Genomic DNA, 26,745 nt, shown 5'->3' with positions numbered 1-26,745 from the left:
AAAATATATATTTTTTTCAGGTTAAAATATATGAACCTTCAAAAGCAAGAAGGTCTTTTTCAGTGCCTTTTTTTTTTTCTTTGAAAATCAACCTCATCTTATAGGTTCTGAAGACGTGCTGTGCAGCCAAGGCAACCAAGGAGACCTCCTTATTACGACAGCACCGGCAGGTGTGGAGCAGAGAATGCCCCAGGCTGCAAAAAGCTGAGTAAGTACAGGCTAAAACCGCTTGTCATTATCTGCTGCAGTTTTTTGAATCAGCTTTTAACACAAAGAAAACCATTCCCCATAAGCCCCCCCTTTTCACCTGCGCAGAAATCTACATGACAAAGAGGTGGTGTCTAAAATAGGAGTTGACGGAGTCAGCCTGAAAAAGAACAAAAATGTACAGGTTGGGGAAAAAAGATAAAGAGAGCAATAAATTGATTTCTTGATGGGGTTGAATTGAGGTAGTGAAGTAACCAAGAGAAATTTGAGAGAAATAGTTGTGTCAGACTAGGAGAACGTTCTGCCATTCTGTGGTGCAGCGATGGGGGATAGGGGGCCAGAAATGTCCTGCCTTGTGAAGTGAGAAGGGCAGTGTTAGCTCTGGGGTGCAGCGTGTTTGGCTGTATGATGACTGTGTCTGAGCCAACCAAGGTTAACGATGTACACAACAGTCTGCCTCAGTAATGAGGCATATAGATATGCCGCTTCCTGCATCCCTCCACACATTAACAATAAGAATACCATGGGATGTGAAAAGCTATATTGTCAGGTAGAAAAGTGGTTCACTATTTGCTATAGTTACATTGTCTTTTTTCACACAGCTATACCAAGTCTCCAACCAGTTGCTAAAAAGCTAAAATTTGCATCACTGGCTGTTTCATTGTGGTTTTCACAGGTGGACAACTTCAAGAAAATATGGATGTTTGCTACTCATCTTTATTCCAAATCTGTCAAAAGCATAGGAAGAAAAATTTGCAAAGGTTCTAAGTGTTCGTTGAGAGTTTAGTGTCATGCTATAAGAAAAATATGGTAATTTACAAATTAAATTACTATAGGAATTTATGCAGTTTATGCAATTTATTATTTTTATTTTTTTTATCATATCCACTTTGCTGATTCAGCTTTTTCTTTTTTCCAAAAGACCCTGAGAGATATCATGTTGTTCCTGGACTCAGACACTTCCCCAGTTTGGGAGTTAAAGGGGGTTCAAAAGGATAGAAAATCATGCTAGTTTCTTCCCTAGTCTTCCCCTTATGAGGGGCCCCTATATCAGGGTCTCACAGGCCTAATCATCGGGGAGATAATCCTGCCATGTGTAATTTGTTAGAACTTCTACTCAGTAGAAGGCTAGGACTGCATATCACAAATCTGGGAATCTCTTAACATTTTGAATTGTCTCGGTCCGATATTCTGTCTGTGTTTTATCCCCGAGTAAAGCATGTTAAAACCAGACCCTAGAATTTCAAAATCTGAACTTTTGCATCTTGACACATCAACTAATCAGAGAGGGTGATCCGGCAGCTGGCTGGGAGACAGGCATTCCCTCAATGCTGTGATCTCTCCTCCTGCAGAGCTGTCAGCATAAAAACATTAAAATTAATAAATAAATTAATTAATTTGTTGATAAAAAAGCTTTGTTATTAATTTCCCATCTTTTCTTAAGTATCTGTTTGAAATGATTTTTTTGGTGTTTTGTGGATATGAACTAATTTCTCTTGTTCTCTCACTAAACAGAGAGCAAGAAGATGACAATATCCATCATTTTCTCAATCATATTAAACCAAGGGATGTAGCGGACACTGACATCTTCTTACTTCAACAATATGGTAAACCAAATTAACAATTTGTTTTTTTATACAGTTCTGAACAGAATTTTTTCAAAACTCCTCAAATCTATACATAGATCACCCGTACTTGGATGCATATCACTTAGTGACAGACATTTTTTCTGTAAAATAATCATCCACTCTAAACTAAGTGGATGAAACCTTGAGTGATCCAAGCACACATTAGAAGTGGTTTTAATTGATAAAGCACGTTAAAATAACCCTTGTAGAATGCTTTAACCCCCGAGGTGGAGGTACTGCAGTTGGTGGCCAGGAGACCATTGGCCAACTTTGGAAATTGACCTGACATTCCAGGAGCAACCCAAGGTGTTTGACAGATCACACCTAGATAAAACCTACCATTGAAAGATGCGCAATTAAGAGTATAAAACCAATGCAGACCAAGAGAACAATGGAGAGTTTAAAAATGAATACATAAATGCTTGGGTTGAATACAAAACATCATTTGAGAGAAAATTGCTTGCAGATAAAAAAGCATTAAGAAAAATCAGAGCTACTGTGCAAAAAACAAAACAAAACAAAAAAAAACTCTGAGGTGCTGTTTTTTTCTGCTTCATATTACACAATATCATAATTGAAAAATGACATTTTCCCCCATTTAGGATAAACCTGCAAAACAGGACCCCTGTAACTGAGAGCAGGCTAGATGCATATGAGGATACCCAACAGAGAAGAACACTGGTTCTTTAGATGCCAACCTAGATAAACCGATGCTTATTAAGATAAGGACATGTATAGAATTTTGCCCACTCTCTGGTCACCAACTGTATAAATGTGTAGTTCCACCAGTGCCTCACCCAATTGAAAAACTGCAGAACCTGCTAAAAAGCTTGGCCTAATCTGAAAACCAGCCAGTTTGAAATAGGTCTACATACAAAAAGCCCACGGCTCATATGAGATTCAAACTTCGTAAAGGACCAATACGCCCAGCAATAATAATAATATCCTTTTAATGTTCAGGGGAATCTCTTGAAAGGGAACGGAAGGAATTCAGAAAATCTACTGTTGATCCTGTGTATCAGCTCAGAGATGACCTGCGCTTCAGACTGGGAGAGATGGACGATCAGCAGCTCAAACACCCATCAAACTGGGAACAAGTACAAAAACAGGTATCTGTGGAAGATGAAAGAAAAAATCATATGTCTACACTTTAGCTACAGCAAAGTTAAGAAAAAGCTGCATTTGCCTTATTTATAAAAGACTAACACAATTTTCAATCCGTGCGATAAAGAATTTCTGCAGATATCAAATAGAATTGAACAACTTTTGATTTTGGTTTAGCCCATTTACTAAAGTTTAAACTCTTGCTTTTCATAAACTGAGTTGAACTTGTGCACTTGTGCATTATGTATGAGACCCTTTTCTTTCAGCTATTCATTTTTCCAAAGTCAGAATCAGGTATTTGTTTGACTCCAAGAAGTTTGTAGCTGGCTCTAGAGCTACCATTCAGAGAGAGTTTAAAAGGCAGGCCACTTGAACTGAACCATTTGCCAGACATTTTGTTGTCTTTGTGTTGCTCACTTCTACTTGTTTTTTCCCATGGCCTCATATTCTCTTGCTGGCTGGCTGCTCACATACAAACACAACAACCTTCACTCCTGTTTTCTAAATACAAAAAGGAATTCGCTTTGCAAGTAGACCTATAACTAGTTGCTTAAGGCTCAAATTTAAAGATAAATTATATGCTTTTAAGAAGGTATTCATCGTGACATTTTGGATTGCTGGAATTATACATCTTTACAAATGTTAAAATGAATCATTTAGGGTTTTAATAGTCAAAATAAGTTTGGTATTTTTTATTTTTTTTAATCAGGAGCTTGTTAGTAGTACACTTACTCTGTTTGCATTTCCATTGTTTAACCATTGTTTAACTCATGCAAATATTGAGACTAGTAAAAACGTACACAATACGAATGATGATCAGTTTTAAAGATTTTTCTAAAAAATATTTTCATGTTTGATTCAGTCATTAAAGTTTATTTAGTTTTCTTTTACCTTTTGTTTATAATTTCTTCATCTTGTGAAAAGTCTCCACAAACAGCAAACATTGATCTACCTTGTTCTTTATTTTTTCCTTTAAGTTACATGCCTCTAGTAATATTGTAATTTATCCTTCTCCGACAGAATAAATGTGGATGCTGTCATCTAAAGTAACTTATACTACAAAATAATTTATAGTTGTTTTATCATAGACCAACATAAAGTGATGGAAACTTGTAAAGTAAAAAGGAAAAATGTTTTCTTCCTTTAGGGGTTTCGTTTTTACAAGGTAACCCAACTATTTTTTAGAGCTAGAGCAATAAGGTGACTTTTTAGATAAAGAACTTTTCAAAATTAAATCAAATTCTTTAACTGTTGTGTCCATTCACTCAAGTTTGACAGAATTTTTTCTTGCAATTTTTTTGCGGTCAGTTTCTAGATGAGCAAAGCTGGTGGAGACAAAACTCAAAAGACATAAAGCTGTTAATGCAGCAAAAATTGGCTTTACAAAGCTTTCCTGACTTCATATGCTCATGATTTTTATTTGGAAAAAACTATGCAGGGTTTTCCTTTCATTTCACTATCATGCACTGCCTTAATTCTGTTGAATACACCAAGATTCTTAGTTATATACAGTAACATTTATGATAAAAATATTAGGGGTATGGGTGCTTTTTGAAGAGTCTTTAACCTAAATGCTAAATTTCATTCAGTAGCACCGATTTCAACACGTCAACTCAAACCAAGAATCATCAGATAAGATAATGCTTTTACATAGCTCTTATTGATCCTTTTATACCTTAAGGAGACTTGGGATTTGATATTTTGTTCAGGGATGCTCAGACGTGTGGATGCAGCTGGAACTGAGCTCCAAATCTTCCAACTGCCAGTCTTCCCGCTTGAGCTCCAGCTGCTGTGAAGACATTTGAAGCAACTCATTTCTTTTGTTTTGCCAATTTGTTCAGCATTGATACAGTCAGAGATAAAAAGCACCATTTAGTGCTCCCTCCCACAACCAAACAACTTAGCCAATCAGTGCAATTTATGAATGTCATCTTAAAAGTGTCAACCCAATTCATGTTTGTGTGAATAAAAACAGCTATTTACTTTTTCATTTGTGAGTTCTGCCTTGAGAAACACAGAAATACAACCCATTCCTTTTTCTCTGTTTTAAATGTATGTTTCCATTTGAGTTTTATATAAAGTGTCAGAGCTGTCTGAGAAGACAAGCAGCTACTGATTAGGTCCCATGAATCCTTCAATCAGTTTTTCAAATTCTCAGAGTGCAAGACAAAATGTGCTGTAATTTAAACCGAGAAGTCTCCCTTTGAATTATTGTTGCTGTTAAACAAATTATTTGATAGAGTTAAAGTTAAAAACAGTTTTCTGCTTCTCATTTTTTATTTATCAGATCAATTTTGTGAGAGACCAACAAATGGACATAATTGCAAAGCTCAAAGCAGAGTACCAGCACACAGAGGAGCAGATCACAGACCTTGGCTTGGAGGTATGTTTAATACTTGCTGTGCTATTAGCTTCAGTTGCTTCTCAGGAGATCATCATTTTTCATACTGTATATACTTTACATCTGTTGAATGGCAAGTCACTTTCAACCAAAGTCCATATAAAATTGAATATATATATAAAGGTGGATATTAAGATACAGTGGGTACGGAAAGTATTCAGACCCCTTTGAATTTTTCACTCTTTGTTTAAATATTAATGAGAAATAAAATGAACTTTTCTTTGATTGTGAAAAATTTAAAGGGGTCTGAATACTTTCCGTACCGAATGTATATGGTAATTGCATCCAACGATGCTAGTTTTCTAACAATTTAAGTATCAATGTAACATTTTACTTTTTTTTTTTCCTAATTGCTTTGAATCTGTTTTATTTTCCTATATTTTAATCATGCAAAGCACTTTGCATTGTCTTTGTACTGAATTGTGCTATACAAATACATTTGCCTTGCCCTGCCTTGCCTTACTTATTCAAAGAGAACCTGTGTTGATCGTGACCCATTCAACCCAGACTGACAACTCCCTTAGACTGACAGTCATGTCACCTTAGTGCTAGTGGTAATTTCTAATACTAGAGAGCCTAATTTTCCCATTTAAATATTGTAAAATTAATGGTAAAATATGCACTGGAAAACTTAATAAATGTAGTAATAATACTGCTTTAAATATGTGCTAAAATGCAACTGATTTCATGAGTATTTTGCGCATTAATCCGCTGTTTATTCCGCTCTCGGATGTGATTTTCCATCCGCTCTGCAGCAGCAGAACACTGCCTGTGAATCTCTATGAGAAATACCTGTTAAGGTTTTAGCCTCCATCTATTGAAGTAGGCAGCGAGAAAGTAGAGCCCTATCAGTGAGGCTACAGTAAACCTCTTAGGGGGTCCATGGAGCTGGGGTGGGTCGTGAAGCTGGTTGCTCGATGCCGATTGGCCAACATAAGTACTTAAATTTTTTTTGACTGACAGCGAGGAGGTTTTTCCCATGAGTTGAGAGGGAAAAGTCATCATTCATTCAGAACAGTCATCCTGTGCTGAACTCTGCCGTGGTTTCTGGTTTATTATTTCAGAGCGCTTCACAACAGCTATTTTCACCCATTGTAGAAAAGTGTTTTATGTGTTTCAATATTTCTTAATGCAATATGTGACGGTTAGATGTAATTAACACTCTACATTGAGGCTCCCCTGTTTCACAGAACAGCAGCCGCCACTGCTTAGTTCACAGCAATGTGCTGCTTGAGACTCTAGTAACGGTCATCATGACTTTAAAAGCAAAGAACTTTGTTTATGAAGCACAAGAATAACTTTTTTCTGTAGGTTTGGTTCCCTAAGATGAAAATAAATCATGTTGTGAGTAGTAAAGTAGAGGTCACCTTGCCTTTTTGGAAATAAAATGTGCAGAGACAGTGTCTCATTTTGAAATGAATATTAAAACTTTCTGTTTTAAGATATTTTTACACTTTTTGTAAAATCCAATTATTGGAGCAGAGTCTGTCAGTCAAAAATGTTTTCTTAATTTTCATATACAGCATATGGGCTACCGTTTCCTTACTAAATCATTTCCAGACTGAGGGTGTACTTTATCTGATCTGTTTAACCTTCATGAATTAATTAAATGCTGGAAAATTTGGAAATCATAAAAGGACATTTTAATGGGAGATGGACAGTTGCATTTTCACATTCTTACTAAAACAATATTTGTATCTGTAAGTTTTATCTAAGCTGTTTTGATGTTAGGACCTCCTGTCAGACATTAAGTTTAAATATTTTCTTTGTTCTTGTGAGTAAAGAAAGGCATTTCATTTGCGTAGACATTAAGGTTTATTAACCTAATTAATAAATGTCATGTTATGATTTCTTTTTAAAACTAGAGAGCTCATATCATAATAATCTCACAGTATTTTTTTTATGCAAGTAACTTGTAGGCAAAACGATTTACTATTAATTTTATTCCTTTGACCTAATCTGTAAATTTGAGAAAAAATAGTTTCAGATTCATAACAGCTTCATGCTGCATCAGAGTGTTTTTTGCTCATTAGTGTTTTATTTTCTTTAGAGATTCTCAATTAGAGACCATTTCCATTTAATTGAAATGGTAAAATGATGTCTGTATTTGAAAAGTTCGTTCTTCCTATTAGTGCGGTCAGATGTTTTTGTATGATTGCTTTTTCAAAGTTTATCTCCAAATACCATATGCTCTCTTATTTGTTACATAAAAAAATACATCTAAATTTGAATTACCAAAATTAACAAACACTAATATTTTGCTGAAACATCAGAGAAATATGTGGTGGTAGATAATGACTTTGTTTTGGCTATATTTTCCCTTCTAGAAATACTTTTTTGGTACTTTGGATACTGTTATGAGCTCAGAAATCATTCCTGAGGAGCTTTTGAATGCTGACTGCCCTTATCCGGACCTGAAGGACTCTCTGATCCACGCCTTTGAGTCCCTTTCAGAGAGGTACAAAGTCAGACTGCAGAGTCTGAAGGAGCAGCTGGAAAAAAATGACAGGTTAGCAAAGTGGCAAATGATATGATATTGATTTCCCAAAATAATATGAAATAATTTGGCAAAGTTATCCTGTTTTAAGTGTAACTCCTTATTTGGTAAACATGTTAAAATAATGAATTTGAAGTCTGCAGAACGAGTTGGAGCATGTCTGTGGTAGATGCTGTTACTTTTCTCCAAGTCATGCTGATGATTCAGATACGATTTTCTCCCCAGGTGGTTGATTGCACCAAGCTGCTTTGTGCATTTTGCTGTCTGTTACAGTAGCTTTAAAGGACTGTTAAGTTTGTTGTTTGAAGCAGCGTCGGCTGTTCTGTGTTCAACTTGTTTCAGGTTGTGTGGCTGGTGTCCAGAGGACCATGAGCGATTCCAGTTCACAGTTTCTATGTACACTCATGATATACCCAACTACAGAGCGCTCTGCATGGACATGCTGTTAAGGCAGTTCCCTGACAGGACAACGTTCGAACTGGTTAGTTTTTTTTGTGTATTTGTGTATTTATTCATACTTGTAAAATATGAGAGAGAAGAGATGCTCAAGCAGTTAGTCACAGCTTTTACAAATTCTGACCTGTCATGTTTTTCACAAACTCCTCCCACACCCATCCTTCCATTATCATCTCGATTCCCCGTTCTCCAGATGCTAAATTTGTTTCTTTGGTGTTCTGATCTGACTCCATGATCTGATTTTCAGGATTTTCATATAGTGTTCTTTTTAATTTTGAAAATGAATCATTCAGAGTTAATCAACAGAGTGGTTCGTTTGCAACAGATGTTTAGTTCGAATGTGAATTTAAGTTTTTCTTCTCACCTGTTCATTAGAAGGTTAGATGTCAAATTGTTTTAGAAAAGATTTACTTGTATTTAAAAAAAAAAGGGAAACCACTCAGCCTCAATTTGGTTAGCCTTTGATTCTTTTTTATTTGAGGTTTGTGACAAACTATACATTGCTGTAAAAAAAAAAAAAAACTTTCACTTTCAATGCATATAAGATTTTTTTAGACATTGTTGTGATGACGTAATGATAACAAATTAGCCTCTGTTCCTCATCTAGCTCAGCTACATTCTGTGCACACTGCCTTCTTTATGTTGCTGATTGAAAACAAAAGAAAGAGAGAAGGCAACATGTAAATACATTTTTGCATAAATATTCTCAAGTCTGAATGTTCCTCAAGCTCTAAAGTATATTGACCTGCTCCAGTTATTGATGCTTTTCTCATAACTAGCTTGGATTATTAGAATTTTGTTTTGTGCTTTCTGGCATTTCTTTATTAATCATAGACTTTTGTTTTTTGCTTCTAATGCTGTTTTTGCTCCAAAATTGGTTCTCACTCCTACTCCCCAGCAGATTTAAAGTTATTTTGTTTCATCCAAAGATTTTATTATTGAAAATAAATGAGAGAGGCATCTCCAAAAAGATAATTAAACAAAGTGAAAAGATTAAATGTCCCTTTTTATTTTGGTGTGATTAAAAAGGGATCTCTTTTTAATATTTCAAACCCTTCCTATATTTGCTGACCAGAATATTGTATTTTTCCACTGGTGTTTTTTTCTGTAAGAGTTGAGGTTAGGTTAATATTTTTTCCAGTTTGGAAGTATACACAGTTATATTAAAAGATAACTGTCAACTTAAATCGGCCATGTCTCTGAAAAATCGCATTTAACTGCAAATATGAGATTTTAATTGCAAATTATTCTTTCTAAATAAGTTCTAAACAAATAAAACAAAGTATGTGCATTATATGTACATGTATATGTAAAAAAAAAAAAAAGGTTTGTTGCTCTGGGAGATTGAAAGTTCAAAAGAGTAGAATAAAACAAGGCACTGCGATCTTATAAATATTCGTTGAAGCTCCTGTTTACTCCACTGTTCACTAAAATTATCATAACAATACGAACTTAATTTCAATACTGTAATGTTTGCACAAAACAAATCCTAAATTGATGTCATGAACTTTGTCACAACAAGAAATTTCACCTGAAAAAAGTTCCACTGACAGCAAAATTCAATGACAGGATTCACTTGCGTTTTTACTACATATTATACTTTTATTGTATGATAAATAAAGCAAGTCTTATAAACACATTCATTAATATATGTGTTGTGTATTGGTGGTGGGCGTATTGGTTTTCTAAACCAATGCTGACTGTATTGCTTAATATTAGAGGTGAACTGAAATCTGTCTCTTAGACTAGATTGAATTGATTATATATAGTTCTATATATAAATTGGATCTGTCTTGTAAAGTGGCTTGAGATGATATGTGTTGTGAACTGCAGCTACATAAATAACCCAAAATAAATTGGATTGTAATTGAACTTGGAGCTGCCTGGTGATCTCCAATTTTCCCAGGCAGAAGTCTGACTTGAAGAGGCATGCTTTTTATTTTTCTTGCAGGGAAAAAACTGACTAATGAGTGCAAACAGAATTCATAATCAACCAACACATCACCTGCACCAACACAGCACGTATCTGGACCTAAAGATTAAATGGTTCCACTGGTGTGATAACTGGTATTGATAATAATCCAAACACAAACATGTTTGCATTTTATAAATAAACAGAAACATTTTATTTTTTTTCCAAATTTTTGACCAAAAACATATATTCAGCGCAGAAATTAACTATGAGGTAAACGGACAGACTTAAGTTTGATTCATCCCTGTACAAATCCTGGCTTTGCTATATATGTAGTACTGCTTAGTGCATAACAAGTCAAATAACCTGCATTTGGCTTCCTTGTGATGTTGACGCAGTCATTTGCACGTTTCCCCCTCCCTAACTCACTCTGTTGGAAGCAGCCCTCCAGTGTGAGTCCCAGCCTCCCTGATCAATGTAGCTCAGCACCCTGAACCAAGATAAGCCTGGACAATGATCTGCTCAGCACGCAAGATGTGCCGTGTCACACACTGTGGACGACTGGCTCTCGCCGCCGCCTCATATCGCCATGACAACCGCCAGGCCCTCTCTCCTCCCCTCACCCTCACCCAGAGACCTGTCGTCATATCAGTTCCAGCTGGGTACCACATTTAGAGCCCTGATCGTTCAGCCTCGGGGGTGTTGCGACGAGGAGGAGTAGGTAGAGGAGGAGGAGAGGTGTCTTTCACCGCTCTCTTCCCTTTCCAGCTTTGATTCCACCTAATTCAGCTATTAGTCATAATTAAACTGGCTCGCTAATCAGTATGGGTATAGAATGATATTGTTAAACCCCTCTGATTAGATGCATAGATGCGGATGTGCCATTAGTGTAACCTTCAATTTATGTCATTTAGAGACAGACTTTTATCTGATGTTTGCTTCCAAATGAAGGGTCAGACGTTAAAAGACCGGAATCCAAAAACCTAAGTGGTTATACCTAAGTTAAAATAAACTTTTTTTTTAATGATTAGCTAATTTTGAAAAAGCTTTTAAGTAATTTTAGAATAAAAAAGAAAATCCTTCTATTGTCCCTGGGTAAATTATGCTGTAACAGCAGCAAAGCAACAGGCATTATATACATTGTGACACATGTATAAACTGTATAAAAAATAACAGAATAAAGTGAAAAAGGTCAAAAGTATAAATACTGCACAGTAAGGGCAAAAGGAAGTTTGAATATATATAGTGCAGACACTAAACAAGAATAAATAACCAAAATATACAACTGTGGACATTTTAAAAGAAGTCAGATGAAATAACAAAGTAGCAACATCAGAGATGTACAAATAACAACAGAATGCTATTTAAAATGACTAAAAAAGCAACAATGCAAAAATCAACATGAGTGTAAACACTTACTGAGGTTAGTGGGAGCAGTGAAGGTTATAAAGCTGCTAGGAGGAAGGATCTTTGATTACGCTGCTTTGTGTAGTTAGGGTACAGCAGTTTGTCACTGCAGGAGCTCTCAGGTTTGGATGATTTTATGGAATTATTCAAAATAATTAAACACAGAAGGAAAGTCATTCTAGCAAGTCAAATTATCACCTCACTTTACTCTGTTTCCCTTTAATATTATCCAGTATAACAAACTGTTTTAAAGTAACCTTTTTCATAACCAGAGTCTATTTTGTTATTCAAAACTAGCATAATGCAAGGCTTTTTGTGAGGTTCTTAGAGTTTTTGTATAGAACATATGTAAACGTGAAGACTGAGAAACACAGCAGGCACCTCAGAGACAAAGTTGTACAGAAGTTTTATGGTAGCGTTGGCTGTTTAGAAAAACAAGCTTTGACTACTGTAAAGAGCAGTGTTCTGTCCAACATATGAAAAGAGAAGGGGGGTGTTACAGCTGCAATACTACCAAGACTTGGCTGTCAAACTAAACTTTCAAGGCCCTGCAAAGAGAGCATTGATTAGAGAAGAAGCAAGATGGACCATGGCGAATGTGGAGGAGCAGCAGAGATTTACAGCTCAGCCTGGACAGTCCATGGATAAAAACAGATTCACACCATGAAAATCAGGCCCTTTTGCTAGAGTTGCAAAAACAAATCCATCCAAGAAACTCATTAGAAGTCAGTTTTGCAGTTTAAAACAAGCCAGATACATCAAAAAAATGCAGAAAAAGTGGCTCTGATCAAAGGAGATAAAATGTAATAAATGCTATGTGAGGCATAGAAGATCACCCTGAACAAACCATCATGGTTGATGGGTAGAGCTAAATGAGTGACAATCCTGGTAAAATTGATATGTTCAGATCAATGTTCACACATTAGAATGTCCAATTCAATGTTAACATTTAAAATAATTTTAAAATCAAGACATTGTGGAATTATTCTAAATGAAGCCTAGTCGGAAGTTCAACTGAAGAAACTAAATTACTAGCCTCATCATCAGAGGCTCATCTGCCTCTAATTCAAACCAATTAGCATTGAAACGCACCTCCACAAAGCCCAATCAGCATCCAGAGCTCATCTTAAAAGGTCTGCAAATCCACAACTCAGTCTGCTACCCAGGCAAGCGCAAGCAGTGATTGTGCTATGTCTGATTTTGACTCTGATTACCCTGATTCAACCACCTCCATCCCCTTCTCCACCATCATAGCTAGGCTCCATCTGGCTTTTCCATGGTGCTTCTTCAACCTCATCCCTATCAGAGTGTAATTCCTCCCGGACTCTTATTGCATTCCCAACCACATATAAACCGGTCCGGCTGAAGACCGCCTTGGTGAGTCTTGTTCTGCCAGAACTTTCTTCCCAAGGGGGAGTTTTTCCTCTCCACTGTCGCTTAATGCTTGCTCATCATGGAAAGGCTCATGCAAACCTGTGTTTATCAAGCTAAAAATGTGTCTTTCTGGGTCCCTGAGTGAAACACTAGTATCAGCTCATATTCTACAGGATCTCACCAATTCAGCTCAAGCACAGCATCTCACCAACCAGCAGTCTATGGACTGAACCAACGTCATCTACCTTCACTCCAACACCAGTTTAAGGCCTGTGAGGAAACATCCCTGTTCTCATACACCTGCTTCTGCACATTAAAATAAAATTCAGCGCTAATGATTCCTGCCGAGGTCTGAGCGCCAAAGTCTTACAATAATTGTGTCAATAAAGTTCTCTTTAATTGTCTTTATCTTTTCGTGTGAGTTTTTCAGATTGAAATGAAATGTTCCCTGCAATCTGAATAGATAGATGCCAGGTTTAAACAACTTTGCAAAAACAAAATGGCAAAAAAGAAAATATTTTCTTTGTGTGCAAAGGTGGCAAAGAAATAACATTAGTTCATGTCACTTGCTTTTATTTTCATTGCTGAAAACACTGGAAAATGTATTGATTTATCTGCACTTTACATTTCTAACCTCCTTGCAGCTTGTCAATGCCATGAATTAATTGTAGCTTGTTTGATTGCTGTTAAACTAGGAAAAGCATGTAGGGGAGTTAATACTTTTGCAATACACTAAGATAAACATGTTTTCTTTTAATTTTTGTTTGAATTCTTCAGATTACTGATCAATGATTAATACATTCTTTAACTTATACTTAAATGTCTCCCCTATAGAACAAAAAAATATTTATTTTATATTCTATTTTGTTCTATTCTATACATAGCATAGAAAGCATGGGCAAGGCAAAGGGTTTTTGTGTATCACAAGAACCTTATTTATCAATCATGCAGTCACATAGATTATTCAACCTTTTCAGGTTCTGCATTTACGTTTTGACTTTTGTAGAGTAATAACTCAAGCAAATGTCTGCCAAGACTCAGAATTTGTTTGTGACTACATCCAAGAGATTTGGAATTAATAACTTCTCATAGCAGCCTCAGCTTACAGCTGTGATCCCAGTACAAATAACTCTAATCATTTCTACATTTGCAGTTATAGTATAATGCATAGCGCATGATGAAGACATGCATTTAATGAGTGTTTTGCTCACTTAGAGTTGAAACAATCTCTGAGTTTTTATTGACAGATGGAAGGACTTACTTTGTGTAAAGAACTCCCTCTGCTGGACGGGCATTTTAGTTTATTACTATTTTTTTTATTTACAAGAAGTCATATGCCATATGATAATGCACTATATCAATGTCATAAAGTTCTGCAATAACAAAAGGGTTATTTAGAGTTTCTTGTAAAAGTATACATATCCCTTATTTATTTTTTTTCTAGTTGTAACTGTGAAACATAAACTATGTTGTTGGATTTATTGTGGTAGGCCAAGGTAAAGCATTTTGCTAATGCATTAGCAGGGAAATTATACCTGATTATATTTTTTAAAATAAAAGTGAAAATTGTAAAGTGCTTCTATCGTCAGGCTACTGACACATTTCATAGTTAAAGATGTTTTGGGTGTTTCAGGTTTGCAGATCAAGACAATGCACTCTTTGGTTTGCAAAATACCTGAAGCCTTCAGCATTTATGTCTGGACTTTGTCTGATCCATTTTTAAAAATTAGTTTACTTTTATCTAACATATTTTACTGTAGATCTTGCTGCTGCAGGCTGAAAAGGCTTTTTTGTGGCCTCCCAAACGTTTTCTATCCCTTTACCCTGTATTGGATCCATTTAGGATGACACTGCACTCCATGCCAAAAGTTCAGGTCTTCTCCCATCTGACCAGAGCACCTTCTTTCACATATGTCCTTGTTTGCTAAACTGCTAACTGGACTTTTAATGCTGTTAATCAATGGTTTTGTTCTTGCATCGTTCCCATAACTCATATATATGACATGCATGATTCATAATTTTTGTGTCAACCAGAGATATAGATCCCTACAGCTTTTCCAGAGTTAACATGGGCCCCCAACTGCTTTTCTGATTAATGATATCCTTGTCTATCAGTTTAGGTGTAGAAGGGCCACACTTCCATTTTCCTTCATTTCCCTTTCCTTCACTCCTTGGGATGTTGAGTGTTTTGAATATTGCTTTATTTGCCTTATGATCACTTATTATTGTAATTTAAATCTAAGAGCTTTAGAAGACAGCTTCATTAATATAGATTTGGTTAAAAAAAAGGTTGGCAGTGAACTTTATTTTCTGATCAGTTTAACAGGAGGCAAACATAAATCCGCTACCTCCTCTTGACATGTTTATTTGTAAATAAGAAAACCCAGAAATGTTGTTCTACTTATTTTTCACAGTTATGTGCTTAATGGTATAGACCTTTCACATGAAACCAAAATACTGCACTCTTAATTGATCAGCTTAAACTAATAAATTGTGAATAACTTTTGTTAGGCTCACTATATTACAGTTTTGGATTCCGTCCTCTGATTCTTTTTGTTTTGGACAACTAAGACATGTGGATGCTGCAGAATTTCACAGATGAGATGTGGTTTAGTGAAACCAAGTGTTGCCTGCCATGCTTTGGGGGTGTGGAGCAGAACTCTGTGCAGCTTGATGCATCCCCACACCATAACTGATTGTAATATACAACATTCATGCATGGATATATGGTGTCTGCAAACATAACCAACTCTCTTTATGCTAATTTGTGTGTTTATGCTAAGTGCATCAAAAACAAATAACCTAAGACAGGGACAGTGAAGGAGGGGATGAGGCAGAGTGAGTAATATGGGGTGAATCTTTCAAAGTTGCGCATTAATAAGCAGGATTTGCTCGACTAATCCTGCCACTTCTGTTGCAACGGCGGGTCTGTCAGCTACTCATTTTCAATAAAACCAGTCAGCCGTCTAATGCCTTCACACTGTCAGTTAGCCGCTATTAGCCCATAGATGAATATCATTCCCTCTGTTCCAATGAGGCAGCCAAGTGGTGCAGCCTCTGAGAGTGCTGACACAATGATGAATAGCTATGGGCAGCCCTCACATCGAAAAGGACTGTTTTCCTTCTGAACATTTCACAGCCAGGAGAGAAGGATGGTTTTATACCCCAGCGGAGCTCGATCTGGCACAGCATTGTCCCAATGGTAATGCTACCTTTTATGTAGACAGTGCATCATCCAGGAATGTTTGTGAATGTTTTGTAGCACATCATGAATTAGGTGCATAATAGCCTACAAGTAGAACCTTGCGGCAATAAATCAGTTTTTATAATTTTCTTTTGTCTTATTTTTTTTGTTTTTATAACTTTTTTTTTTAATGTTATACAAGATTACTCTCTTCATACTTGTCTCATTTCAAACTTCTATTGTTTCCTGATTTTTTTTGTCTCAGTTGTTTTACATATGAGAACTTTTTTTTGTTAAATTTTACCTTCCACATCTAGATCTGAAAAACAAAGAGATCACTTTGAAGGAAACTGATATGAAGTAGGCCAAGGTCATGAGGTTTATGACACAATTTTACCACATGATGCATAAAGAGGGTCCAAAAAAACTGGAAATGCACGGACATTTTGTTTTTTCAGCAGATAAACACAGTTTGGAAAGTGACAGAAAAAGCTTTATTAGCACCTAGAATACAACATGAAGTAGGACACACCATATAGAAAATCAGTCATGCTTTCTATCATTCACTTAGCTGCTGGGACTCCATAAAGTCATCCAGGAAGTCAAAAAAAATAAACTTCAACTAGTCCTAAAGTACTGCAGGCCTCACTTACCTCAGTTAAGTTCAATTCTCATTATTGGACAATATGCGAGTCAGTATAAATGGTGTCTTTCCATATTCAAAATGAAACTACAAAGGCCCTTAGCTGTACTACAGGGCATTTATGCTGGAAAACATCCGTGTAATTAAACTAAACCATTTTAGGAAGAGCAAAGTATCTGAAACAGTTGACTGCTGTTATGACTAAGGTTGGCATAACAAGGCATTAAATTAAGAGGCAGATTACTTTTCACATACGTCAAAATTGTTATGAATTGGTTATATTCCTTAACAAGGAAAGACATTATTTGAAAACTACTTTCTAAATGTACTTAGTTTATCTTTATTGATATACAACATGAGTCTGACAAAGAAAGTTAATAGTTTTAGTTTAATAGCAAGTGTCTATTTCATTCTCCTGCTTTCAGAGGCAGCATGAGCGATTGTGGGACATGCAGAGATTCACCAGGATGCAGTTAAGAGTTGTGACCCAGCAATGGCATAGAGACCAACAGGAACTTCTGGAAAGGGCCCTTTTCACGCTGCAGGAGGCGGAACACGCCCACCAGGAGGAGCTGGAGCACCACAAAGACCGCCAGCATCAGCAGAACATCTGCTTGGAGCTCAGAGAGAAAGTTAGTGTCTATTTCACTCACACCCCTGGTCTCCCTGTTATAAATACACATCTGTTTGTCTGGACAGAATGATGATAATTGATCTCAAAGCTGATCGAATAATGCACATTAGGCATCCTTTTGATGTGATGGTGAAGTGTGAAAGAGATTGCAAAGGCAGCCTTGTTCAACTGCCTGCTTGTTTATTGTATATCTGCTGATGAGGCTGTATATTAGGCCGCGCTGGCTGACAGCATCCCTTACTTTAGCTGCCGCTTGGGATGGGCTGTGAATGTAAACAAGCTAATAAGGATGGTCTGGCGAACATGATGCTGCTGTCTCCAAGGGGTGCTAGTTACACATTTACACAACAAATATATGTGATGCTGATGCTCTACTTTATAAATTCAGTTTTGCTTCCTCATGCTTTTTTTTTTTTTATTTGTTTGTTTTATTTAATGGTGCTTTATTCCTGTGGCTGTTTAGATAGGACGCTGTGACATTTGCTGGGTTTCCGCCAGCATGATTGAAGCTTATGTTGTCAAATATCAGCAGATTAGATGGTTGTGTGCTGCAGGTCTTGGTTCACTTTAAAAAAAAAAAACATGTTTTCTTGACATCTGCAGTTTCTGATCGCTCTTTCTATTTTTTAACTTGCTATTTAGTTACGTTTTAACACCATACTTGCTTAAGTTAATCATCTTTTCATGAAATAGCAACTTTTAAATGAGTATATTCGATATAAACATCACAGATGCAAATCTTAATGTCTTACAGTGGGTTTTATCTAAGAAATCAACACAATGTAGTGCGTAATTGGTAAGTTAGTAAGTTAGTGATTTTTGACAAATGTGAAGCAAAAAAAAGGGAACACATTTTGATTTTTTTTATGTCATTTTTTTTGCATTTGTCCATATTTCCCCCAACTTTTGAGCAGCTTTGTTGCACTTCTGAAGGAAATGTATATCCAAGATGTTGCCAGCATATGGCAAGCAGGAACGCAATGTGCTCTAATGCTATAAAAGTTTTAGTGTCTCATTAAACCAGAACACCTCCCATTTCCACATGTTTGCTGTTTTTCCTCCATGGCTTTGTGGGAGGAGGACCACTTATCGCCTTTTCTTATATTTACTGTCTTTTTGCCACACTTTCATAAATGCCTGACCTGTCTGTATCTAGTTGGGTTTGCTTATGAATTTAGAGTACTCTACTAAATGTTAAAAAATACTCAAAAGCATCTCCACAACTTTACTACTGTCTTTCTAATTTGATTTATCTGAATGTTAACAATCCTACAGGGCTTTCACAGAACTCCTGGATTTATATTTCAGTTTAATTTGGCTCAAGTAGACTATTTATTGAGTTATAATTTTGATTATCTAAAAAATCTTAAAATACATTGAAGTTTGTGTTGTATTGTGACAAACTGTGAAAACCTTCTTGGAATATTAAAACAGTAGTGAGACACTTAATATAAATGTGTTGCTTGAAAACCCTTAAGAACATGAAAACAGATGTTTTTGCATTTCAATCCCCGTCTCTTTTGCATTCAGTTTTGAATAAAAGACCAAACGAAAAACATGCCATAAAGAAGGTTTCAAACTTGCTTACTTTAAAGCCTGGCCTTCAGGAAAATTAACAACAATAAAATACATTTTCTAAAAGAGCTCACTCACATAAGTGTGGGTTGATAAATGTAAGTATATACATGAAAATGAACTGGTGTGAAAAGCTTTGATTTGATTTTGAAAGATTGGATTTTTTTTTAATAGAAGAAATTGAGCAGGCATGAAGCAAAAGACATAAAGTGTGAACAGAAAAAGGAAAAACATCCAACTAGTTTTAATCACATATATACCTATCCTTGCTTGTGTCTGTGAAAATAATGTAATGTGGGGTCATTAAGAAGCCCATCTTTAGACATCTGCATGGTACAAAACAATACTAATAATAACATCATTATCCATTTGTTACACTGATATTAACAGGACTAATTTTAACTCCAATTATGTTGAATTATATTGAAAGTGGTAAAGATGAGCTGAATCTTTCAAAACAAAAATGAAAGAGAATCTATGTGTTGAGAATAGCTGGACATGGAAACAAGAAGCATAACAGAAGAATCTAGCAAGAATCAAAGCTAAATACTGATGCAGGGATTGAGATAGCATTGGAAAATTCTAGGCAAAAGTGAGGGAAAGTTGAACAGCTGGGGCAGAGCGAGATAAGGGGAAACAGAGGGAGGAAGACTCATTAAGTCTAAGTCTAACACAGGAAGCAGACAAGAAGCTGAACTGAGACACAGATGATTTTACCTATCAAAATGAGAAAAGTCTTACACTGGCATAAGTGAAATTACCTGAATACAGGAAGCCATAAACAATGATAAAAAACCTAGAAACGTTTAAAGCAAAAAGAAACACAGGCATTTTACAGGCATCTTTACAAAAAAAACAAAACAAGTTACTGTATATCTTCTACATTATTTCACTGTTTTTTCCTCTTTTGCTCCTTCCTCTTTTCTATCTCTACCGTTCTCTTTACCCTTATTCTTAACTCATCTCCCTTTCTCATCTCCCTTTCCATCTCCATGTCCATTGTATAATATTTCATTCCCTAACTCATTTTCAATAAAGTTTCATGTAGAAGTATCAAGTCAAAACCTTGTGGCAACAACCATAATGGTCTGCTTGTGAAAGCAAATCTGCTGCGCTACCATCTAACTCTGGGACACTGTGTTGTAAATACCATTAACATTAGTTTCATCTTTATGCCTTTAGACTTAAATGATTTCATATCTGCTCCTTCCTATTACATAGTTTCTGCTGTATAATATCATCTTTGGCTTTTATTGCAGCAGTGATAAAGAAGAATGGGGTTCTTACATATTATTTGTGTGTATCAAGGCCAGTTTTCTCTTGACATCAGAAACATCTGCTGTGACTGCACCATAATAAAGTTTTGCCGGGAAGCAACACAAAGGTTTCTGAAATGATTTCATTTATGGTATAAAAACAATGCTTTCTCTTGATAACTTTAAAATATTTGTTTCTAGAAACAAGAAAAGACTTTGACTGGAAGTAGTTAAAATAAAACCACACATTCATATGGATAACATGCATGTAACTTATGTAAATACATGTTTTTTTTTTACCAACTTTTTCTATGCAATGACAGTATTGACAGAGCTTTGAGACAGGAACATTGCTTTTGTTTTGCACAGAATTCAGCTTACACTGAGGCTCAGGTGGATCCATGGTTGCATTCATTCGTTATTTCTCTTCTCTGTTATCATCACAGCACAGTGACACAGCTGAGAGACAAGATGGATTCTTCTTTCTACTGCATCTGCATCTTTAATGCTTTGGTTTCTGCAGCCCCTCCAGTGGGTCTAGTTCCATTGTAAAAGAAAGACCCAAGCGTAGGTTTAAGCAGACAGCAGGGAAAAGACAAATAAGTTAAAGTTTAATTATAGAAAAAATGACATCTTATAGCTCAAAACTCAATGTTTCAGAGAGAGAGGGAAACATGTCAGTATAGGAACATCTATGGCAAACAGCTGAGGAGTTCTGACTGTATGAAAACAAAAATCCAACAAAAAAATGAAAAAGGATTTGACTTATTCTAGAAGTTTTCTCAATGAGAGACCTAAGTAGGAAGGAAAGCAAGAAGGAAAGCATGATGAAAGTTAGATTGCCTCAAGAAAGTACCAGGATGTATCATAAAAACAGAACCCATAAATCCTCTCCTACCCAGAAGACAGCCATAGCAACCTGTTAAAGGTGTAAAAAGACATCGAATTTATTTATTTGATATTGCAATGGTATTATCTGATGGTTAATATTTTAGAAAAACCCAAACTGATTTTTTTTTAGTTAATTTATACCACTATTGATTTATATTAGCTAAAACAATATGATGTTAAGAAAATTTCACCAATAATGATACCCAAACAATATTTTTCTTTAATGCTTACCTTACTTTTTAAGCAGATCATAATTACTATGAACTCCTTATGAGTAATATTTGATTTTCTCTTTTCCTGTACATAGATATAGTGCTATCAACTCTAATGCATTTAAGTCATGATAAATCTGGTAAAAAAAAAAAAGAGGGGGAAAAAAATCAGATAGCTCAAGTTGTTAAAACAATAAGGAAGATAGAGCCTTGATTTTGAATAAGACTTTAAAACCAAAAAAATATTTCTTTGATGTGATAAACTCATATAAGATACCAGAGATTAAGCGTAGTGGAATCACTGTGTGCAAGTTTACTAGGAGATGACAATTATATTAGATAACTAGAACTGGAAGTTATAGCTAAGTAACAAGTCATTTAAATGGAGGGTAAAACAGTCAATGATTATTAGTTATATGATTATAACTGTAATTTGCTTTCTCACCAGGGTTTTTATTCTTTTACATAAAGGTTGGTCACCTGAATTGTTTGATAAAATCACCAATTAGTTATTTAGACTATGGGTACCAGCAGAGGAACTAATCACCAACCAAAGCAATGGTTATTAAAATTTTACTAAAAAGGAGGGTGGATCTGACCACAATTGGTTAAAATACAATGGTACCTTTATTAGCTGATAATCACACACAGTATCCAATAAGTCCACAAACACGAAATACTACTGAAAATAAGCAAAGTTCAGAACTCTTCTTTTAAATAAAACAACCAACGCATGTAAAAATATATTTCTAGGTAATTTTCGCCCAAGCAGAGAATTTATGAAGCATTGGATGAAAGAATTTAAAGGATGGTGGTTTAGTGTAATGGACGGGGCGGCGGTTTGACTCTCTTCGGTTGGTTGCATTCCATCCCGGTTGAGGCGCCCAGTTTGTTCGTCCGACAGGTGATTCTCAAAGATATTCGAGTCATTCTGATACAAACAACAGAATGAAACTTTGCAAGGCTTAATCTTGTCACTCACAGTAGCCTTTGAAGAGGGGGTCCCCTTAAGGCAGAGGATAGCTTTGTAGAAGCGCCTCAGATGATGGCAGCACAGCTCCAAACAGTAGCCGAACCAGTGGCACACAGTCCATTTATTACACAGTTCAATCTGAAAAACTCACACGAAGAGAAAAGACAATGAGAAATTTATTGATACAACTACTTTGTCTTTGGTGCTCAGACCTCGGCAGTATACATAGTGCTTAATTTTGATAAAAATGCATGAACAGGAGCAAAGAATAGGGCTGTTTTCCCCCCACACCTGATTCTGGTGGTGGAGTGGAGATAGATGAAGTTGGTCAGTCTGTAGACTGCTGGTTATAGAGACGGTGTGCTGAGCTTTATGGGGAGATCCAGTGAATTGCGTGAGCTGATATTAGAGCTTCACTCACGGACCTGGAAGATGGAAGTCCAGTTGGATAACAAAGGTTGAGAGAACCTGTCCATGATGAGCAAGCATGAAGCGACAGTGGAGAGGAAAACCTCCCCATTGGGAAGAAACCTCTGGCAGAACCAGGCTCAACATGGCGGTCTTCTGCCGGACCGGTTAAGATGAGACCGGGAATGCAGTAAGAGTCCGGGAGGAATGACACACTGATGAAGCTTTAGCTACGATGGTGGATGAGGGGTTGGAGGTGGGTTGAAACAGTGTCATGTGAATGAAGTCACACGGCGCATGTGCCGCCTGCACATAGGAGGAGACAAGTGCGTATCATAGGCCTTTTAAGATGAACTTTGGATGCCGATTGGCTTTCGTGGAGGTTTGGTTCAAAGCTGATTGGCTGTGTCGCAGGTGGATGTAGGAATGCAATGAGTTTCTTCTGGTAAACTTCACAAAACACTGCGTTTAATCTGGTTTGAAACACAGGATGAAAAACAAGACACTACGTTCAGCTCCTCTGAATGGTAGGCAGGGTGCAGTCTGATTGAACACAGATTATAGGGGATTAGGTGGCTACAACGTAGCCTTCAACTTAACACCGACATGTCTCCCCCTTTGGAAGCCCAAAAGCCACAGGCTAAACACGGTCGAATGAAGTCGGCCGCTTAAGTAAAGTCTGTGATGTGATGTCAGGGGGAGTCACTCCTGCTTACATAATTGACATTTGATCCTCAACAACTATAAGTTAATATTTCTGGGCTAGGAGTCTGGAGGATTGTGAAACATTGTGTTTGGCGTTTCTCTCACTCTCTATGGTTTAACCAACATTTTACAGTAAAGGTGTTTTTTGCAAAGGTAGCTTAGATATGAGGAAAAATCAGGAACACACAGTAACCTGTGCAATAATCTAAGTTTTTGTGATCAATACTTAAATGTATCACTCTCTTTATTTCTCTGTTTTCTTCTAATTAGGTTTTCTACTCCTGTAATGCTTAGTAAAATCAACTCTAAGTAATTTTCAACCTCAGATCAATTAAGATCACGACAACAATCAATTTTTTAGGCACTGATAGGCTGATTCTGACCTTTTCACCCTCACAAAAGACAGGCTAAGCTGTACACAGAGAAAATTTAGGTTCATTGATTGCATAATAATTTATCAATAACCATTCTATCTAGAAAATAAAGAAAACTGTCTGCTGAATTCATAAATCACACTATAAATCTTATCTACCATGAACGGCAATGTTCCTTCATCCAAACATATAAAACAGATATTAGGAAAGGTAAAGCAAAATGAATAAATACTATGAGTTTAAATTCACCCCTGTAACGCAGCTCATTTCATTTCTTTTTATCATCCAACGACAGGCTCGTCTTTTCATCTCATCAGCCATTTGTTCCTAGGCTATTCTGGCTGCTGTAATTAGCTGGTATTGTTCTTGGTGTTACTCCTCATTGCAGCCTTTTATTATGTCCTTGCTTTCATTTTACCTCCCTGCTTATATTTCGCCCCCAGGCGTCTCTGATTGTGTGATTGTGTTTTTCCACACAAGTAGATTAAGCCTAGAGGGATGATTGCTGCGACAGGCTCAGGTGGGAGACAAGATGAGTGGGCCAGCAGGACAAAAAACTCAACCGGCAGACCAGGGGAAACATTTCATCAAAGAAGAGGTTTTATAACAAGATCTCATTGGCCTTCAGAGTACTTGGTAGAGCAAACAATGTCATGGATTAAATTATGGTCAGATTATCTACTATTGTGCGATTCCCCAGTTAATCGGGATATTCTCTAGACAAAAGTGTTAGTAGATCTCCTGTCAGAGACTATTAAGTACATTGTTGAAAAAGTCTTAGCTGTGGAGACAGCGCGTGGGCCACTGTGCTTCAGCTGACAACTCTTTGAGGAGTTAATTGCTCATATGTGTATAATTTTCTCTGTTATGCAGCTTAGAAAAAATCACATAGGGCCAGTTGTGAATTTCTTATTGCATATTATTGCAAAAAGTCTTTTATTTTTTTTCATTTTATAATGGACATTATTTCCAGCTCTCTAAAGATTTTTATAATCTCATGTTTCATTTTCATTGCGCGGGAAATCAGTCAGATGTGAGCTGTGTTCTACCCCCTTTCCTTTGTAAGTGTAACTTTTCTATAACATCACTCAGCTTATGCAGATTTGTTAGCTGCACAGCCATGATGGAAACCTCATGTTCTACCACATCCCAAAGGTGGGTGCAACAGATCTGGTGACTGTGGAGGTCCTGGGAGTACAGTGAATTTTCATGTTCAAGAAACCATTTTTAGATGATTTAAAGTGGGGAAGAAAGATATGTAGTCAGCAACTGATTTGGCGAGTTCTCCTACTTAGGAAGATGAGAGGTAATTAATTTCATCATGGTACACTTCAACTATAAGAGACAAAAAAAGATCAGGAAATTCCATTGTAGTAATACTAAAGGATTTAGTTGGCATTTGATCAATAAAATAAGTTTAACTCAGTAGTGTGGAGCACAACCTTTGCAGCGAGGTCAAACGTAACCTGTAACCAGGTTTGCACATACTGTAGCTGGTATTATGGCCCATTTCTCCATGAAGATTTCCTCTAGAACTGATCTTCAACTTCCCTCCACATATTTTCTATAGGGTTGGGTCTGGAGCAAGGGTTCACAATGTGGCAAAAATATATCCCATTTCATTTAATCACAATTTCAGTTTTATCCAGTTGTGGGCGATAAGGTTTTCAAGGCCTTCACTGCGGTTCTAAAATAAATCAGGAGCACTAACCTACATTCATAACCTAAATTTTCATTTTCTTCTATATAACTGTATTAATTTATTCCAGACAATCCCTTATCTCAATTGTGTAGTGTTTATCTTCACTGTGCTGCTTCAATTACATTTATGTAGTTTTTATATTTTTTGTCCAATTAGATTTCAGCCTTAACGTGTTGCTTTGTCAATCAAATCTGCGCAGGGCATTCACAATCAGCAGCACTGGCTGATGTTACCTTAACGTTTTTATTCAACCAATTAGATTTCAGATTTGCCCCACAGGACCAGCTAATGGGCAAACTCTGATGTCACCATTTTCTGTCCGCTGATTGGTCAGTTAGACCAAAAATGTTTACAGCCAAGTTAAACTAGGGACAATTGGATGCATATTGAATCTGAAAGGCTAGTGATGATGATTTACATGTGGTGGAGGTGTAGTTATAGAGTCGAGGATTGCGGTTGTCACTGAGCTTCCTTGTTAATTGGTCTCTGTATTAATCCTCACACTAATCTACCTTTCGGTTATACCTCCACTTGTTACATTTCATATCTGAATACTTTTGGTGGTTTGTTTAATTAAAATGTGAAAGTGGTGATAATAAACCTTTGACAGCCATCGTTACAAATATGCAACAAATCCTTTGTATTACCAAGATTATTGGCAAGTGCCAGTTAGATGTCAAGGGGTTAAGAAGTAGATTAAGTTGAGGGGTGCCCACTGAAGGCCTAGGTGCCAGATGCACCACCCACCTCTGGATTTATCACAGTCTTGCAGATTTCTGGTCAGTGTAACCAAAGCATTTCTGTATGTAAAACAGTCCTAAAGGGAAAAAAACCCCAAAAAACAGAAAATTTAGGCTTAAGAACCTTTCTGAACAGATTTTGACTTTAAGAAAAGCAGTTTTGCTAACACATGGAGAGAACATAAGCATACACTGAGATGTGAAATGGCAGTATTGGAGAAGTTTTTTCTCTAGGCAGCTCGTACTGTGGGTCAACTACTTTGTGCAGGCATTATAATCCCCCGTTTATAACTCTTTTGAACCTCTTGCTTGTCTTCTAAGATAGAGAGCCTTTATCAAATGCCTGGGTTAATGTTGGTTCCAGCGACCTGGCTGCGATGCTGCTATTGGCTATTTGGCTCTCAGCATATATGTGCTTTCTCTTTCAGTTATTAATAAAGTTTGTTGGGTTGCCCCAGACAT

At 36.5% G+C, this 26,745-nt stretch overlaps 1 protein-coding gene across 1 annotated transcript in view; it reads left to right on the top strand.

The window, feature by feature from the left end:
* ccdc148 (coiled-coil domain containing 148) overlaps positions 1-26,745 on the top strand; it is a 45,825-nt gene that overhangs the window by 4,505 nt on the left and 14,575 nt on the right. Inside the window, exons 3-9 of the mRNA XM_015378540.1 lie at positions 105-208; positions 1,723-1,814; positions 2,796-2,944; positions 5,227-5,322; positions 7,668-7,849; positions 8,180-8,318; positions 17,239-17,445. Of these exons, the coding sequence (XP_015234026.1) occupies positions 105-208; positions 1,723-1,814; positions 2,796-2,944; positions 5,227-5,322; positions 7,668-7,849; positions 8,180-8,318; positions 17,239-17,445 (969 nt within the window). The remainder of the gene's footprint in view (positions 1-104; positions 209-1,722; positions 1,815-2,795; positions 2,945-5,226; positions 5,323-7,667; positions 7,850-8,179; positions 8,319-17,238; positions 17,446-26,745) is intronic.

This window comes from Cyprinodon variegatus, unplaced genomic scaffold, assembly GCF_000732505.1.
Source record: "Cyprinodon variegatus isolate N-32 unplaced genomic scaffold, C_variegatus-1.0 Scaffold174, whole genome shotgun sequence".
Lineage (NCBI taxonomy): Eukaryota > Metazoa > Chordata > Actinopteri > Cyprinodontiformes > Cyprinodontidae > Cyprinodon > Cyprinodon variegatus.
The sequence above is the reverse complement of the archived record's forward strand: the minus strand, read 5'-3'. Positions and strand labels throughout refer to the sequence as shown.